The sequence below is a fragment of the Neltuma alba genome, unplaced genomic scaffold, assembly GCF_004799145.2.
Source record: "Neltuma alba isolate B1F8T4 unplaced genomic scaffold, ASM479914v2 tig00012036_pilon, whole genome shotgun sequence".
Lineage (NCBI taxonomy): Eukaryota > Viridiplantae > Streptophyta > Magnoliopsida > Fabales > Fabaceae > Neltuma > Neltuma alba.
Window position 1 is genome coordinate 1,025,439 of NW_021636601.1, and position 18,694 is coordinate 1,044,132.

Consider the following 18,694-nt stretch of genomic DNA (forward strand, 5'->3'; position numbering starts at 1 on the left):
TTTAGTGGGCATAGAGGTGGGTGTTAATACCATTCTAAATTCGAACGCATGCGAGCTAAGTTAACTCAGTGGACTTGAGGCCTTGAGCATCATCATTGCTTTAGACCTTTTGACGTTAAAGCATTCATTAGTTTAAAAGCAAAAGTTGTTTCCTTTATTTGAAATACTACAATTATAAATTTAAAGAGGAGAATAGAAAAATTATATAAACGCCTTAACCATACTTTTATGAATTATTTGTCCTACAATGTCATTTACTTCTTCTAGTGGTCCTTATATGTCATTTTCGCAAGGGAAAATAACCAAAAATGAATGAATGAATGAAAAAACGATACCGCACAAGAGGACAGTGGATTTTTTTTTCCCCACTTTACTTTTTGGTTCGTGTGTACATTATTCTTTTCCCTTTTTGAAAGGTATATAATTGTTATCGTTACTTTCACACTATTATATTGGCAAAAGTAAGTCTAAAGTTACTACTTATAATAACATTTAAAATTCTTTTATGTGGGATAAGAACCAATCTTTTAAATAAAACCCAAACCAAAGGGACCAAAAATATGATCAGATCATGGATTTAATGGTCAATTAGTTCGACTAATGATTAAATCGCTGACTTAATCACTAAATTATAAATAATTATTTTTCTTAATTTATAATCTATTTTCCAACATATCAATTTTTGTCAGCTCATTAAGTTGAACAGGGTAAATAACTGGAAAAAATGTTCGATTTAGAAAGGAGAAGGAAAAGATATTCCCTATAACAAATACTCCCTCTACTTATGATTTATAATATTTCAAAATTTCAATTCGTTTAGTTCTTTTTATAAAATCCTACTCTGAACGTTAAATGTATTTTTTCTTATTGATTTTCTATCTTCTCTCCCCATCTTTTTCTCATATTTCATTCTCTTTCATCCTTTATCTCATTACTAATATTTTTCTCTCTTATTTGTTCTCTCATTAAATAGCGACATACTTGAGAAAAAAGAGGTTTAATTTTTACTTATTACTTTTAACTATTTTTAATTGTTTTTTAAAACTACATAATTTAGTTAATAGGATCTTATTAAAAAGACCAGAGGGTGTATCTTTTGAGTAAAAGGAAAAAAAACAGAGAGAGATTTTTTCTTGTGTAACTCAAAGTATCCTCTCTATGCTTCCCATGATTAATTTTCTATTCTCTCTCCTCATGTTTTTCTCATATTTTATTTTCTCTAGTCCTCTATCTCATTATTATTATTATTATTCTCTCTTACTTTTTCCCTCATTAAATAAGAACATATTTGAAGTGAAAGAGGTCCAAATTTTACTTATTGCTTTTAATAGACTTTAAGTGCCTTTTTAAACTGCATAATTTAATTAAGCAGATCTTACAAAAAAGACCGAAGAAATATCTTTTGAAAAAAAAATATTTTTTTTTTTTTGTAACTCAAAATATCCTCACTATGCTTTTCATTGTGTTTTTCTTCCTACGTGGGTATAATCGGTTACCATCTCAATCAAAGGGTTTGTTGCTAAAAATTTTTTTACTTTTAATAAAACCGACACATGGGGAAAGGGAGGGTGAAGCTTCAAGGCCAGTTTCATTCCGAGAAGCACACATACACAGCAAGAGCATAACAAACATTCATAATACATGTTTGTTTGCAACAACGGCGAGTGAAAAAACAAGTGGTCTATTGAATGATTAGTAAATTCCTCAATTGCTCACAAATTAATATATACAGTATTCATATGAAAGATAGAAAATATTAATGAATTCTAATAAGAAATAAATAACATATAACCAAATCCTTGATAATTATGAAACAAATGACACTACAAAATTGACAACGAAATTTCTTTTCACCTGGCATAACGAGAAAGACTCTTAATTCTGGGTTCATGACTTTACACTTGAATTGATTATAGTCGGTGTAGCCTACAGCTCAGAATACCAAGTACAACAATAATAAACTTTATCCTACTAAGGGGGTGTTTGGATGAGGCAAAACTATGATTTGGAAAATAAATTCTAAAGAATAGATTCTGGAGAGAATAGATTTTCTAAAAAAGTGATTCTGATAAAGTGAGAGTGTTTGGATAATTATTGTCAGAAGTACTTTTTGATATGTAGAAATTACTAAAAAGAACATAAGTTTAAATGATAATTACATGTAAGATATATTTCATAATACATATTTATTTGAAGTAATAAATTTGTTAATAATATATATTTTGGCAACATAATAAATAAGACATAAATAATATAAATAATAAAAAATTAATGTGTATATATATTAATAAAATAACTAAATATGCTTTTAGGAAAATAATTTATTTTGCCAAAAAAATATTATTATTTCTTAAAAATTTTAAAGATGAAATCCCATAATTTTTTTCCACAAAATTAAATAACCACACAAAAAGATTTCATATTAATTGTCTTAATAATAGAGGTTGCAACGAAATATATTTGTCCAAATAGTTTTTTTAACAACACATTACATTATTTGAAAAGAAAAAAGAAAATAAAAAAGACATGACTATTCTTGTATATAGTGAACAATTTGATCTCTTATAGAGTCATGAAACCGAGTCATGTGGGATAAAGATTCTATTGATGAAGGTATTAAGACCTTTTCTACATATTAACTCTCCAATTAGGTTTTACATTAATGACCGGAATAATAATCTTATATTTAAGACCAATATTAACTCTCCAATTAGGTCCTACATTAAAAACCGGAATAATAAATTTATTATTTATTTTTTTTGCCAACATAATAAACAATGTATAAAAACATATATTAATTACTATATCCAGTTATAAATGTAAGAGTTAGTTGACTAATTTGAATAGATTAAAAAAATAAATTAAGTTAGTTATTTGTAATAAATAGGTGTTGTTTTTTCTACAATATCCCTATTAATCAAGTTTATTGGTTATAACTTGAAAAACGATAAACAAATATGAAAAATAAAGTAGATTGGGGTTTTATATTTAGGACCAAATAAAAGTCAAATAAAGTCTTATATTAAAGACAGGATGTAGTAATTGTTAATATGTGTATATATAATTATAAAATATAAGATTATGTTTTTAGAAAAATAAATAATTGTTTCCAACCAAAAAAAAAATACTGTAGGGGGTGGGGGGAGAACCACTCAAAAAGCAAAAATTTTCTGCTTATTACAAAACCTTGGTTTTGATAAGCAAACCATGGTTTTATCATAAAACCATGGTTTTAAAAAATTGATGGGTGTTTGGGTAATTTTTCCCTAAACCATGGTTTGGGCAATCACCCAAACACCCCTTAAGTGAGATAATCTCCATAAATCATCATACGATATCATTGTATTCTGTTAATAACAAACTCTAAAAGACAAAATAAGGGGTATAAACAAAATGCTGATTGATCACTCCAATTTAATTGAGAAGGTGTTCTACCCATTGCTCTAGAATAGGAGGGGAACCATACCAAGGTCTCAACTCATCATCTGAACCAACAGGTGAGTGATAAACTCCGTCCAAGCTAATGTTGAGTGCGCCCTCAAGATGGGCTGATACTTCTGGCACCACACCATCACCCCATACATCCGCCTGCCCGCAAACCTGACAAAATGTCATGGGTTCAGTCACCCATAATTCAAGGTCAAAAAAAAGTCACCCATAATTGACCAGGAAGAACATGAAAGTGAACTATCCATGATTTATGTTAATGGCAGTTAAAGACTCAAAAAAATAGAAGTTCCTCGTGAAGGACATAAAATTGGATTACCATTGGTACTTCTAAAACTACACCTTGATCAACCAGATATGTCAAGGTGTTTTAATCCAAAGATTGGAACAAAACTTAAAACAGAACATTCTTGTAATTTTAGAAGTAGTCATGTTGTAACTTTAAGTAACACCGTTGGTATTTTTATGAGAATCAATGGTAACTTATTTCTATGATCCTTAGAGGAGTTTAAGTTTTGAATTCTGCAATCATCATCAACACAAGTTATGGATCCTTCATTGTAATTTTTCCTAACTCATTTATCAGTTGGACTGGAGGCTAGCAATTTATATACTTATAACCACAAGTGAACAAATAAAACAATGAATAAAACTTTTCATTGGAAAAAAAACAATGAATAAAACTCAATTTTGGTCCTTCATATAGAACCTCAAAGGACCTCAATGTCAATTATCCCTTCCAAAGATAATATTATATCACTTCAGTACTCTAAAACTTGGATTTGGTTCTAATTTCATCCTTCAAGTAGTAAATTACTGACAATACTCAACTTTTCAAGGAGAAAATAATACTATACAATATTTGGAGGAGGAGATGATCTATGGGCTTGAAACTAATCAAACTCTCCGGCATTAAAGTGAGTAAGGGGGAAAAACCAATTCCGAGGAAGCCAATTTATATTGGGATCATCATTGGAGAATCAATACGAAATTTTGCTTTAAAATGATTCAATCACCTGTTTGTACCCTTGTCCAACAAAGCGAGTTCGAAAAGTTGTAGTAATAGGTGGAGAATTGCTTGAAGCACTCATAACGGCAGCTTCAGGAACTGGCTGAGAACCATTGATGGGAGCCACAGACTCAATCTTTGCATTTGACTGGCCAAAAAACTGAGCCCCTTCAATATATCTGCATATAGCTGTACTCAATTATCAATCACTCTTTCAGCCTGGACTATTGAAGTTGCACTGACGATAACAAAGATATTGAACTCTTTACTGATATTTTTGGCAGAGTCTTCATCCCATAAACTCCTAAAGTTATTACCAAAATAGATGCCTTAAAATTTTAGATCATCAACATGAGGTGTTAAACCATAAGTATAGATCCTAACTAGAACACAATGAGTCAAAGTGTTGTTGGTCTTTTAGGTTTCAAGTTTCAACCACTTTTGGTTCACTACCACGGTCAAATACTTCAGAATCGATACGTATTGGAAAATCCATCAACAACTTTTCAGGCTAACATGAAATTCAATGAAAACATCTAAATCATCAACAGCTGTTAAGGCATTTAGCACTTGAGGGACTAAGCAGAGAAAATAATTTCACACGTATCCAACAAATAAATAACCCATTCAGCAAAGCATGAAGGACGAATTTACCTTCCAGCAATACAAACATACTTCATTTGAGGGGTGTAAACAGCTTTTGAGCAGTTTTGCTCAACATAATTCAGGAGTCCTCGTGTTTGATCAATGACCCCAGGTGTGCCCTTTGGAGGTGCTCTGAGAAGAAAGTCGAAGAAAATATGATCAGAATTTCATCATCGTGAACCAGAGTAAGCTCAGAGAATTGCTTCCTTCATGTTTGAATAAGTAAAGGAGGGGGCATAAATTTTAGTCCTCCAAAAATACACCTTGTCTCATTTGATCTCTCAAAACTTTAATATCTTATAGCAGTCCTCCAATCAGTATCTTCTTTTCATCCTTACAATAAGCCCATTAGCAGACAGCAGACAACGACAGTTCCTGTGGCCTAAAGTGAAGTTGATGTTGCAGTTAAGTTTTCACTTGACACTCGGCATAAGCCAATGAATTCAAAATGATGCTTGGTACACTTTGTAATTCAATGCCGAATAAGCACTTAAAACCACATTGGCTTCCCATTAAGTTGCATCACCATCTCTGTTAATTATCTAATGGGCTTAAATTGACAGGAATGTTAAATGCAAAATTTGCTTTAAAGGCTAAAATAAAATGATAAAATTCTATATGGTTCTCTCAACTAAAAGGTCACTTCGCTTTAATTAAAACTAGAAATGCACTCTGTAAAGAAACTATGCCGTAAGTATCAGCCATTGACCAATTCCAAACCATTTTAGAGGATTTAATATCTCTAAGCAAGAAAATTACAAGTGAGGGGTTCCGAGAGTCAACAACAAGGAAATCTGAGACATCCCAAATTCTTCCATGTAGACACGTGCAAGCCATCCTCCTGCTGAGTGTCCAATCAAGGATAAAGTCGCCCCTAGAACAAGGTTATTTGCTAGGATCAGGATTTGCAAGTAGATGATGCGCAAAGAAGACATGATGGGGATTCAAATGTTCTGTGATGATGAAAAATGGCATGGGAGGAAGAGAATGAATAATTTTTCTAAATTTCATGGTCAACCGAACCTATGTTGGCAGACACCAAAAAAAAAAAAAAAAATCATTTTTTGCTGGATTAATTTAAATGGCTGTTTGAAGTGCTAGTCTTTCCATTCTAGCTCTATATGCCCTCTTGTTTTCTCCCCAATTCTATGACATACTTGAGAGTTGTGTCATATGAAAGATCACAGAAGATGAATCATTTCAGAATGCTGATTTTTTTTTTTTAATAACTATAGTTGAATACATATCTTCTTTTTTCATGTTCAGCAAATGGGATATTCGTCTAACATGCTGTGCAAGGCATTTCCCTGCTAATAGATCAAAGCACTAAGCAGAGTAAAAACTCAACTAGTTAAAAATTAAACAAATTAATCAATAATTAAAAAGTCCAACCAAAACAAAATTTAGTTGATAAGGCTACGATTCCATATGTCATTTACTCAACGCAAGGAACTATATGAGTAAACAAATTTAAGGTCAAATGCAAAAGGCCAGGCTGTACATCAACCTTCTGCCAGCTCCTTCGCATCCTGAACAGCATCATGAACCCTCTCCAAATACCTACATAAAACAAAGAACAGTTTGGCACCCAGGTAATTAACTAAGACGCGAAAAGGCATTCCTAATCTCAACCAAATGGCTTGCATTCTATGAATCATTGATACTTCAAAACTAAAATTTCTGTCTGACACCTTGTCTACGTTGTGTGCTTCTTTCTTAGATTGCATCAGGACAGAGAAAGAAATAAATTAACCTTACCAGTCCAGCACAGGCCTAGGTTTAAGAGTGCCACGCCAATAGTCGGGGTCGACCAAACCAGCGGCATTCCTTAGCCAATCGAGCCTCGATACCTTAGCCACCACCGTGGGGACGCCATACTTGTCATTCAGTGTCTGAACCAACTTCTGGTAGTCACCCGAATTGTTCCCTAAACCCTGAGAATCAATGAGAAAATATCATCAACACAAAGTGACCCACCAAATCACCAAACTTTAGACAAACGCACTTAAGCTCAAAGTAGCAGAAATGTCTTGAAAGATCGATTTCGAACTCTAATCAGAGCCCAATCACCACAAAAAAAAAAAAAATTCTTAATGCATATGTTTAGTGATTGTGAGAGATAGAAAGAGACAGAGAGAGGACTAACAGGAAGAATAACGGCGGGGCGATAGCTGCTGGAGGAAGAAGGCGAGGCTTGGGACAATGGAGTTATGCAATGCAATCTCTGAAGAGAGACGAAGATAGGGCCACCCATTTTGCTGAAGCGAACAAAGCATGAGGAGGGAAGTGTATCAAAGGCCTTGAGCTCAGAAGATAATTTTGAATGCGAGGTCCAAAATTGCCAACCAGAAGTAGAAAACACAGAAGGTTGCGAGCGCGCGGTTTGGCTCCAAGGCGTCCGGTTCAGTTTGAACAAATCACTTCTCAGCCTCTCGTTTCACCCAACGATTACAAGCTTGCCATGTCATGTCTCCCACTCGGTCAATCAGCCAGAAGCTAATCTTGATGCGTTGGCTATGTTGGGTCCTTTCACGCCCATTAGCCCAGGATCAGAAAACTAGACCAGGAAGTTGTTTACTTGTCTCTGTATTTTTAGGGCCTTTTTTTTTTTTGTTACCCACTCAGTTTACCGGAGTTTTGCTTCAACTACATCTGGATCCGACCCGCGTCGCGCAACTGGCTATGATGGGTGAGTCTCTCAACAGGGATTTCTGCATACGCTAAGACTCGAACTCGAAACCTCGCTTAAGCGGTACCAAGCCGCTTACCACTTGGACCAACCCCCGTTGGTTTTTCAGGGCCTTTTTATATAAAGGAGCAAGCATAGAAGTTATGGGCCTGGGGCTCAACAACTGTGCAAGGAAGTAAGGAAATTAACCTGTTGTCACATTGAAGAGAATGAAAACCAGTCATTCTCTTCTAATTGTATTGAGGCCATTAATTTGATTATAAGAGCGTGTGATGCTACTCACCTTTTTAGAGATATTATTGACTGATGAAATTAGAGTAGCCTTGCATAAAGATTGGCAGGTTTTGGCGAGACACTTTTCTAATGAAGTATCCCCTTCGAATAAAGGCAAATTTTTATATTTTTGATCAATCCCCACCTGTTAGATAGGGGAAGGCAATTGATGACGAACACAGTAGATGTTGAATCTTTGATATACAATATTTTATTCCAAAAAAAAAAACAGACAACTTGTTTACAGGAGAATGATTTGGAGTTGCCCAAAAAAAAAGATAAAAGAAAAGAAAAGAACAAAATTAAATGGTTCTTTTACCAATCTTATGTCTCGAGGTACACGACATGTCATCTTGAGAAAAGAGAGGTTTATAAGGGATATTATCATGAGTTCTATATGAGAGAGTTTTTTTCCCAGGGGAACTAGAATTTACAAGTTTAATGGATTTTTCTCGAATTCTTCCTAGGAAACTAGATTCTCTCATAATGAACATGTGTGTGTGAAAATGCATTAGGATCTCTTGAATATGTAATATTAAGATATGTAAGCATTAAGCTGCTTGTTCCCAATACAAACTTTACAAATAATGCTTTGGAGAAACTAGAGGTATGCTCAAGATGTGGCGGTTAGTATTCTTTGGATAAAAGGTTCAATTTACAAAGGCTAATTAATCTTTTTTTCTTTATAACATCTAGTTAATCTTCAGACGTCTTCTTACACGCTGAGCCCAACAAAACTTTGAACTATTAAGAACCTTCATAACTTTAGATGCTGTACTCGACATGAAATTAAATTCAAAACTCCATTGCCAAGCTTTTAATCCAGTATGCTACCTTCAGTCTTAAATATAATATCCACTTTATATTATAAATTGCACTATAAATTAAATTTTATATTTAGGACTGGTAATATTTTCCAATTATATATTATCCTAAAACAGACCTTCACAAATAGTTTATTCTTTTTAATCTAGTGACATTAAGTTAAACCATTCCTTTTCATTAAGAATGATACTTTTTTCTTTTGTCATCCTTTACCTTATACTAGTGAGTTATGATTATCGTGCTTTTTTTTTTTTAAAATAACTCATGCACATATCATACTTTTTATTGAGACCTCAAACTCGCAATTCTGACACTCAGAAGTCTTAAAGAAGGTATCTAATACTACCTGTAACGTCCACCACTTACTAACCAGAACTAACCATGATAGAAAGGACTAAAACTAGTAAACATACCCTATCATGGTTATTTAAGAACAATCACATCACTAAGGGGCTAACCATGATAGAAAAGAATTCGACCTTAATTAAGGCTATCATGGTTAGAAAAGAATAACCTATATTTGTAATCATATCAACATGGTTATAAAACAATACGCCTCTGAATGATAAATTATAATAGCAGTTTAGACTTGACTATCTTAGTCAACACTAGCCACAACTAAACTTGCCAAAATTGCCATTATCACATCGTGGATCCACAATAATTCAATCACATGCAATTTAAGGGCCTCAGGCCCACTACCAGCACTTTAGTCCGATGTCCAAACAAAATAAACCAAAGATAGAAAGTATAATACGTTCATTAAGTCAAACGACATAAAAATATAAGAAGGTAAAATAAGTCCCAAATGAATGCAGTCCTGATGCGTGGCAATATATGAAAAGATTGCATAAAAATAAGGTCCAGAAGCTCTACACTGTCAGCTACAGCTATTGAGCCTCAGGAGTCTTCCCCGAAGATCCCGCTAACGTATTGTTTCCTGAAAATGGTAAAGCAACAGGAATGAGACAACGTCTCAGTAACTAAATCCCTACCTATCCCACACCCTAGCATGGGCTAGAGAGGTGTCAAGTGGGATACACAGAGCTAATAATAGTTGATAAACATTTATTTAACATTTAAACTCACAATAATTATACAAGACAAATATTTCCACCAATCTCATGCAATTGATACCTTTCAAAAGAGATAACATACTTGTCATTTATTTAAAAGATGGAAATATCAATGAATATCCCATGTCATATGCAATTCCTGAACCCAAATTCATCCTTATATCCTCCTTATTTCCGCCGACTGGACCCATGGGCTAAGTTCTTTCCATTTAACTGGCAACTCTGACAAGCTCACCACACGAATGATGTGGACCGGCCAAAGACCACAGAGCACTCGGTGGACCATGGGTCCCCCCTCGAAGAACTAGTGGGGTGTCGCAGTCCCTCGAAGAACTAGTGGGACAATAATAGCAGCCAACCATAGAGCTCCGTATGGAGGCTAATACCACGTGGCAAGTATATGAATCTCAATAGTTCCAATTACCTCCTTTCCCCGCCCAAAATAGATGCACAGGGTTCAAAATGACACATGTATATGCATAATCAACAGAATTTCATAATAGCACATCATAATCATGATCACCAATTTCTTGCAATACAAACTATGTCAATCCTTTTAAAAATAGCATCCCACAAGACAGTTCATACAAAACGTAATATACTTTTATAGAATCAGTTATAAAGCCGCTCACCAACTTCATACTAGAGCATGCAACAGATAGAAATTTAGTTACCTGGTCTTCTAGCTATCAATCAACTACAACCAGAGTCCAACCTCGAAAATGCCACAATAGAGTTTATATCTAATAACTTGTAACTCGGAAATCAAAATGATGATCCAACCGTTGAAATTAACGATTTGGATGTCCCAAATGGGCTGACCAAATTTCAATCCAATCCAACGGTTAATAAAATCAAAACTAGCACTTTTCTGAGACTACCTCAGATATGTGCGAAAATTATTTACTCACTCCAAGCTCCACTCACTGGCTCCTATATATAGGCTCCTCAACCTCCTTCACTCTAAAGATTAGTCGATGTGGGACTTCTATACTATGATTTAATTTTCTAGAATATCATCCACACACACAATTACCCACAAAACATTATTAAATAATAATAATATAATACTTTGCCCATATCTAACTTTTTTTTTTTATAATTAACTTAATACTAACATATATTTATTTATTAATTTAATTAAATAGATAAAAATAAGGATGTTACACTACCTCCGATCCTAATTATAAGAGCCAGTTGACTAATTTGAGAAGATTAAGAAAATAAGTTGAGTTAGTTATTTGTCCTAAATAGATATTGTCTTTCCTAAAATATCTTTGCTAATCAAGTGTATTAACTAGAACTATCATTATTAGAAGGGCTACTTTGAAAAAAAATGTATAAATATGACAGATAAAGTGGATTTGGGTCTTATATTTAGGACCAAAATAAAAGTCAAATAGGGTTTTATATTAAGAACCAGAGGTAGTATCAGTTAAATTATGATATTGTGTATCAACTTATATGATCTTCATGAATGATTGCATAATTAAGCTACGAGCGTCCCATATGCTCATGAATTTGCTTCCTGTTGTTTTAACTTTTTTTTTTTGGGATATCTTTTGCTGATGATAAAACACATAATTTTTAAAATTTTCAATTGTCAATTTCATGAGTTTCGTATCCTTACGTATTATAATTCTCAAGAATATATGCCTAAGTAGGCGTGACAATATTTTATTATTAAAAAAAATAAAGTAATACGGCATCTTACACTCCAAATTCCAAATTGTATGGTGCAAATTAAAGCTCTAGAAGAAACAAATTCCAAACGCGTTGAAGCAACGCATGTCTTTTCACACCATCAGGAAATAAAGAATGACTGAATAAGAATCTTTATATATATTATTACAAAGAATAAGAATATATGATCGTGCTTATAAATTTGTTCACTGACTTCCAAACTTGGAATACTATCAGAGAATACAGTGACTCGGTTTCGAAGAAGAACCAATTGAGTAAGTTTCTTGCAAATAGTTTCCCTGCTGAAATTTTGTTTGTTTGAGACGTGATTTATTATAGTCCTTAATTTCCTTCGTAGTAAAAATATTAGATCCTTTCTTACGTTTGTTTGTTTTGCTACATCATCTTGGTTTGATATTTGATTTGGTTCAACCTATGTGTACACCTCTTACAAAATATATGTTGTTTGGTGTGAAAATATCTATAATTTTCTAAAATATGCTTTAAAATATCACTTGTACTTGCTTCTAATATGCATATAGTCTTGGAGATGATTGTTCTTAACATAAAAGATGATCATATATTTATGAATGTTTTCATGGAATTGGTTTTATCATTAACATGCTAGCGAAAACCGGTACAGAAAAGTTATTTTTCTACGCCCGTTCCATAACCAGTGTAGAAGACTAGATAACCAGCATAAGAAGGCCTTTTAAATTAATGTAAAAAAATTTTGGCACTAACGGTACATTGAATTGCAAAAGGATATCTAGTGTTATAGGCTCGTCGTAGTCTTTCACTGAATTCAATCCTATGGGGTTATAGAAGAGTTAGAAGTGAAGAATATTGTATTTTATTTTCTTGCGTTGCAGATTTGAAAATAATGACTTATTTTTCTTGTTTTGGCCAGAATAATAACTAAAAGTTAAAGAAAGAAGATGAGTTACCAATATCCACCTGGAGGAGGATATCCTCCACAAGGGGGCTACCCACCACAAGGATACTCATATCCTCCTCCTTCTGCTTATCCTTCTTCTGGATATCCTCCACCTAACTATGGTTATTCTGGTTCTTATCCATATCAGCAAGGTTTGCTATCTCTTCCCCTCATATTTCTCATCAAATTGATTACTTTCTTTACCATCATATAATAAGACAGGGTTGAAAGTAAGTCATAATCATCAATTCTAAATATGCTGAAAAAAGTTACTACCTCGGATCATAAATATAAGAGCTAGTTAGAAAATTGGATTTGGTTCTAAATAAAAAACCTCAATCTACTTTGTAAAGGGGTTTGTACCAAGGGCTAGTTCCAATATATATGATTAAATAGGTTAATTTAACTAAGTTTCTTAATATCTCTAAATTAGTTATCTAGTTCTTATACTAAGGATCGAAGATAGTACTATACAATCCCATGTAAGCAATTAATCAATAAAAGGTTTATGAGCAACATGCCAATGGCAAATTCCGCTGCAGGAAATAACAAGTAATGACATATTGACAACTCAAAAGACTTCTTAATGATTAGGTTGCTTATGTGGAACTGCAAAGTAATTTGTCCCATATATAGCGTAGTTTATAAACATGTGGACTTTTTTGACCCGATTTATGGGAAAACAAACAGGGTATCATCATGGTCATGGAGGCACTGGATACTATGGTGGGGGTCAGCACCATTTGGGTCATGGAACTGGTGGCTACTACACTCATGGAGGCTACTATGGTCACGGTCATGGCCATGGCAAGTTCAAGCATGGCAAATATGGAAAGCATGGTGGCAAGTTCAAGGGTTGGAAGTGAACAGAAACACTTCCCCAAATAATCTTATATGTGCAATGATAAGAGAGTACTGGCCTGGCCTTTCATCGTCTTCATCTTCTGATGCATGTCTGCTCTCTCTTACTGATTGCTTAATAAGTTATCTAAAATAAGCCATAACACTTTGTATATGGCATGACATTTATCTTATTATTGATACAAAGAGCTGTTTGATGTAATAATGTCTCTCATGTTTTGATTTTGTGCGTTCACATAAGCCTCTTCTAGACTTTGTGCAAAACTTCAAATTCGGTTTCAGTGCTTCTATGATGAGATGAAAACTGATCTTTTCCATTTAAGATTACATGCAAGATCGAAACTTGCAACCTCTTTTCGTAGCACAAAGCCGCAATGCCATTGGCTTCTAGCAAGTTTTCTGAACAGCGCGTGCACACGCAAAGATACTTATTTCACAATTCGTCACAAACACATCAGTACTCGGATTTCCCCACTTCAAAGTTTGTAACTCATTACATGCTTCTTTGTCTAGGGGACCAAAACGGGAACATAATTTAATGGACAATGTCAATACATGTGTTGCAACTAGCAAGTTACAAATTTTGAATGACAAAGTTGTACAGAAGAATAAATCTAAGAACTTATTCAGAAGGAGGCAAATTTTGCAGAAACCAAATTGCATATTCCCTCTTGGAAGAAAAATTGATGACAACAGACATTCTAAGAAACTACTCATTTCTGACAATATCAATGAGAACCCAGCTGGTCTACTACGAAATTTCACGGATACAATTTAAGAAATTGAGCTTATACTGTCAACAAGATCCCATTCTGCAGAATTTATTGAGAGAAAACCAAATCCCAGCCAACTAGCAGGCAAAAGTTGGTACAATAATTGCAGGATTTATAAAGCACACCAACCTCTTCATCCACCCAGGACAAAATTATTTTGTACTATTTAATGATGCATAACCTACATCCTTTTAGTACATGAACCAGTATGGTTGAAACATGACACTTAAATAGCAACCCCCCATGCAGTGAATCCCATATTTATGACATGCCAACCAATTTAACTTTAAAGTTAAATATGTCAAGACTTTAATTAATCACATACTTACATGACCATGCAAGTAAGCCTTGATTATAAGGAAAATTTTAAAATATATATTGATATCAAAATTGAAGTTCAGCCAAACTTAATATTTACATTTTCAGCAAAATGTTATGTAATGAATAAATAAAAAGGGGGTTAGCTAGTTAAGAGGGTCTACATACTAGAGTCTATAAATAAGGGCAGAAGAGCTAGTTGTATTCAGTTTATCAGATTGAATGAATTAATTCTCTCTCACTCTCTGTTCCCCTCTAGTTTCCCTCTTCCTCTCTCTCCGATTCTCTTCCCTCTTCGCCTCCTCTTCCCTGTTCCCAACTTCTTTCTACATCACAAAATGATTGTATTTAACTTGTAATTACGCAGACCAGAAAGTATTGTTATGGGCGGGGCTGTGGTCGAAAATATAATAAAGTAACCAAACTAAAACATTATTTAAAAAAAAAAAAAAAAGTAATACATTTTCATTAACAAAGGGTACATTTTCCTTATACAACCCATTTGCCAGATCAAAACTCATCTCTAACTTAGAATGTATGGATTGATAATGAAGCTTCTTTCCCCTAATTTGGGTGAGATACACCACTCTGCGTAAATCCATAACTCCCATCTCGTTGCAAACTCATATCATAAACTTCAGACTCTGCATCTTCATGCTCTGGTGAAGCATAGGGTGAAGTCACCCTCTTATAGTAGCCACTACGACGATGTGGATAGGAACTATTCCCTCTCTGTTTCCTTTCAGACTCAACTCTCCCCAGATATCCATTTGAACCATCTAGGTTCCTAGAAAAATTCTTTCTTCTATTCCCCTTCTTCCTCAATTTTCCATTAAGCCTCTTATTGGTCAAAGACTCCACTGAGTTAATTGAAGAAGAGTTCCCAGAATATGGTCCATTTTCCTGATCCGATAAGTCCCCTCCCTCAGTCTCCCCTCCTCCAGAGGACCTACCTCTAAATTTTCTTCTGGATGATCTGTGTGTTATCTTGCTCACCTCATTACCTGAAACATCCTCGTCAGCTTCTGATTCTGAACCCCCTTCAATATGATCTAACTCTGAATCGCTGATTCTCCTGTAAGGTCTAATGCTGTGGACAACCCCTTTGGGAAAAAATCTTGCAGAAGGCAACTCATCCGGGGTTTCAAACAGTTGTGGTCCATCTCTCTCAGACCACATATCAAACCCACCAGGTTTCTGAAACCTATCAGCCAACACCTTCAATTGTTCATCTGCTTTAACTGAAAATAAGGTTGGGGCTCTCTCAACAACCTCCCATGGTCTCTCAAGCTCAGAAACCGCAGCTTTCAGCTCTGCCCTCTTGCGCATTTCATATATCTGTCGCTCACGGCATAGCCGGGCCTTTAGCAGCTGTTTGGCTTTCTTGGCCTGCATTCTCTTCCACTGCCATTTTGACACACCTCCTGGGTAAGTCCTAGGTCCCCCACCCATACGAATGACTGTCCTTTTGGGTGTAACAATGGGAGAGTGAGAAAGGGAAAGATGAGAAAGCTTTTCATGGAGGGAAAGACAGCCTGAACTTGACAAAGATCCAGAGAAATTAAGCTGTTGTGGAAGATTAGGAATTAACAGATTCATTAGGTATCCTTTATGTCCTACAATGTACAGGAAACCCAATGAAGACACTGATGATGCACTTCCACTAGGGTTTTGATTCAAAACTCTGGTAACCTCAAAATCAAACCCACAAAGAATAAATTATCGTGAAGGACTTTAGTTCATCTTGGGGACAACCTGCCAGAGATACAGAGTGTATTGTTTCAATCTGAACTAAAATTCCACCATTGATGAGACGCATTTGCAGAAACGGTAGGACAGTATATTTGCAGAGATTAAAGCATAAGCTGAACAATAACCGAGCAAATGGTTCAAATTATTAGCGAAAACAGAAATACATGCCCGACAGATAATATATACAGGCGCATACCCGAGACGAGGGATGCAGACACAGCGAGCGAATTCGAATTCAACAAAGCAGAGTCTCGAAGCTTCGTTCTTGCGCGCGCAGGAAATCAGAGGCTCTCAGCACTCAGGAGGCATGAGGGATTCCGTCTTCCCTCGGTGATTCTCCTATCTGCCCTTCGGTTCGTTCACAAATTTTTTCTTTTTCTTTTTCTAAAAAAAATTGTAAAATAAAACTGTTGAAATAAAAAAAATTACATACATGATCCATTTATAAAAATTATTATCAAAACCGATATTATGGTCATGAGTTTTAATTTATAATTTTTCTATTTTGATGATTTTTTGTCATTTTTCTCTTTTTAAATTATACCGCACTACAGAGAAAAAAATATATTTTATTCCTCGAATTTTAAAGAGATTTTTGAAATTACAAAATTTGTAATTTGTCCTGGGTATAAAAAATTTTTGCCGTGACTTTGAATTTCCAATTAATATATCTTTTAATTTAAATATTCATTCTAACCTTTACAGTATACAAGTCTTTTTAAACATTTCATTAACCAAAAGCCTCTTATATGATCAGCATGCAGCTCAATTATAAAATGGGAAATTGAACTAAAAATTAACCATAAATTATAAAAAGCTTTGTAAGTAAAAATCAATTGTAAATTTAAAAGCCAATTTGTAAAAGCTAAAAGATAAACTAATCATAACTTTCAATATGCTTGGATTACATTCTCAACTATCTCTTATAAAGTTTTCATAATTTACCATTGTGATTTCCATTTCCTTCGATTTAACTTATGAGATTTGTCGAGCTGTCATAATTTACACCAAAAGCAGTCTTGAGAATATTAGGTTTAGTTTGATTTTATTGATTTTGAGTCCTAAAATGAAATTCATTTCTTTTTATAAATATTTACTTGTAGCATATCATATCGTAGTGGGTTGGCATACATGCACATGCCTATGATGATACTAAATAAATATGGAAAAAATTTTATCTCATAACATATAAACTGTTTTTTTTTTTTTCAGAAAGCCAAACAAGCACTTATTTTTAATGGAAACTGAAGCTTTATTAACACATCAAACAGAAGACAAACAAGAAAAATGAACTACAAAATAAACAAAAACCCTCCTCTAACTAGCTGGCCTCCATCATCACTTTCCATCTTAACATATAGGGTCCATTTGGTATGAGGAAAATTAAAAAAAGAAAGGGGAAGGAAAATTTTAATAAACTTGATTTAAAAAAATTAAAAAAGTGGAGTTAAAACTTTTAATTGATTTTTATTACTCTTTTATATTACTTCTTTTCTCTATTAAAAATGTCAAAATTATACTTCTCTAATTTTTTAAATAGAACTTATTAAAATTTTTCTTCTCCTCTCTTTTTTTTCCTTCTTATACCAAACAGTATCATAAAGATGATTGGTGCTTATTAAACTATCTATTTAGCAAGCTTGTCAGCACTAGCAAGTTTATCTTTAGGTAAATTCCTTACCACCACTGCTCAGTCCCTACACAAAAGGGATTTAGCCTTCTCAACTAGATCCCAAAAATGCTGAAACAAGCACCCAATTCAATGGCCTTCATGCTTTCTTTTTCTTTTTATTTTTTGGTGAATTACAAATATTTTCTTATTGAAAATAATTTTATTTAAGACATTATCATATATTAAATATGAACTATCTGACCACTCAATTCAATAGTTTCCATATTTTCTTTTTCTTTTTTTTTGGAGAAGTACGGCTATTCATCTATTAAAGATAATTCTATTTGAAATATTACTGAGTACTAAATATAAACATCTTTTCTAATAAAAATTAAAATTCAAAGTTTAATTTATCTTGTTATGATATACTCATTTTGCTAAACCCAACCCATATCCATGGATTCTAAGATAAGTGCTTCCACGTGTAAATGGCTTCGCCATGGGCTTGTAGCGGATCCGAACTGAACTATTGGACGAGCGGGAATGTGGAAGTATGATCTCATCGCTCCGTTCACAAAAGCACGTTGTTAAATTTTTCCATTCCACACAAAATTATTTAAACATATTTCAATTAAAATAATAAAATAAAGACTACATTAATATTGGCAAATACGTACATGTGTGCCGAAATAATTTTATTCTTCTCAGAAAAAGTTGGTCTGAGGATTTGGCTCACATAATTAAATATATTGGTATGAAAAATGTATTACTGAGCAGTTTATAAATATTTTTAT

General features: G+C 33.8%; 3 protein-coding genes across 4 annotated transcripts; 1 reads left to right on the forward strand and 2 right to left on the reverse strand.

Annotated features, from left to right (window-relative positions):
• Positions 1 to 1,777: 1,777 nt before the first annotated feature.
• On the reverse strand, positions 1,778 to 7,495 carry LOC114721405 (uncharacterized). Of its 2 annotated transcripts, XM_028907231.1 has the most exons (9): positions 7,248 to 7,495; positions 6,860 to 7,035; positions 6,609 to 6,661; positions 5,861 to 5,975; positions 5,111 to 5,233; positions 4,726 to 4,743; positions 4,464 to 4,635; positions 3,299 to 3,600; positions 1,778 to 1,971 (listed from the first exon to the last, which is right to left on the reverse strand). In XM_028907231.1, the coding sequence occupies exons 1-8, from the start codon at positions 7,353 to 7,355 to the stop codon at positions 3,415 to 3,417; spliced, it is 951 nt and encodes a 316-aa protein (XP_028763064.1). In that variant the 5' UTR covers positions 7,356 to 7,495; the 3' UTR covers positions 1,778 to 1,971; positions 3,299 to 3,414. The 2 variants fall into 2 exon arrangements, with proteins under 2 accessions (XP_028763064.1, XP_028763065.1); XM_028907232.1 differs by lacking the exon at positions 4,726 to 4,743 and having other exon boundaries at positions 7,248 to 7,494.
• Positions 7,496 to 12,557: 5,062 nt separating this feature from the next.
• Positions 12,558 to 13,760, forward strand: LOC114721390 (cold and drought-regulated protein CORA-like). Its single transcript, XM_028907218.1, has 2 exons — positions 12,558 to 12,736; positions 13,275 to 13,760. The coding sequence occupies exons 1-2, from the start codon at positions 12,586 to 12,588 to the stop codon at positions 13,448 to 13,450; spliced, it is 327 nt and encodes a 108-aa protein (XP_028763051.1). The 5' UTR covers positions 12,558 to 12,585; the 3' UTR covers positions 13,451 to 13,760.
• Positions 13,761 to 14,978: 1,218 nt separating this feature from the next.
• On the reverse strand, positions 14,979 to 16,604 carry LOC114721391 (uncharacterized). Its single transcript, XM_028907219.1, has 2 exons — positions 16,485 to 16,604; positions 14,979 to 16,291 (listed from the first exon to the last, which is right to left on the reverse strand). The coding sequence occupies exon 2, from the start codon at positions 16,133 to 16,135 to the stop codon at positions 15,101 to 15,103; it is 1,035 nt and encodes a 344-aa protein (XP_028763052.1). The 5' UTR covers positions 16,136 to 16,291; positions 16,485 to 16,604; the 3' UTR covers positions 14,979 to 15,100.
• Positions 16,605 to 18,694: the final 2,090 nt, after the last annotated feature.

Excerpts from the sequence above, each read along its gene's own strand:
- LOC114721405 (XM_028907231.1), bottom strand. The coding sequence starts at position 7,355 with ATGGGTGGCCCTATCTTCGTCTCTCTTCAGAGATTGCATTGCATAACT. Across the intron at positions 7,036-7,247 it reads GCCCCGCCGTTATTCTTCCT|GGTTTAGGGAACAATTCGGG; the intron begins GTTAGTCCTCTC and ends ATTGATTCTCAG. Across the intron at positions 3,601-4,463 it reads TTGGACAAGGGTACAAACAG|GTTTGCGGGCAGGCGGATGT; the intron begins GTGATTGAATCA and ends ACATTTTGTCAG.
- LOC114721390 (XM_028907218.1), top strand. The coding sequence starts at position 12,586 with ATGAGTTACCAATATCCACCTGGAGGAGGATATCCTCCACAAGGGGGC. Across the intron at positions 12,737-13,274 it reads TTCTTATCCATATCAGCAAG|GGTATCATCATGGTCATGGA; the intron begins GTTTGCTATCTC and ends GAAAACAAACAG.
- LOC114721391 (XM_028907219.1), bottom strand. The coding sequence starts at position 16,135 with ATGAATCTGTTAATTCCTAATCTTCCACAACAGCTTAATTTCTCTGGA.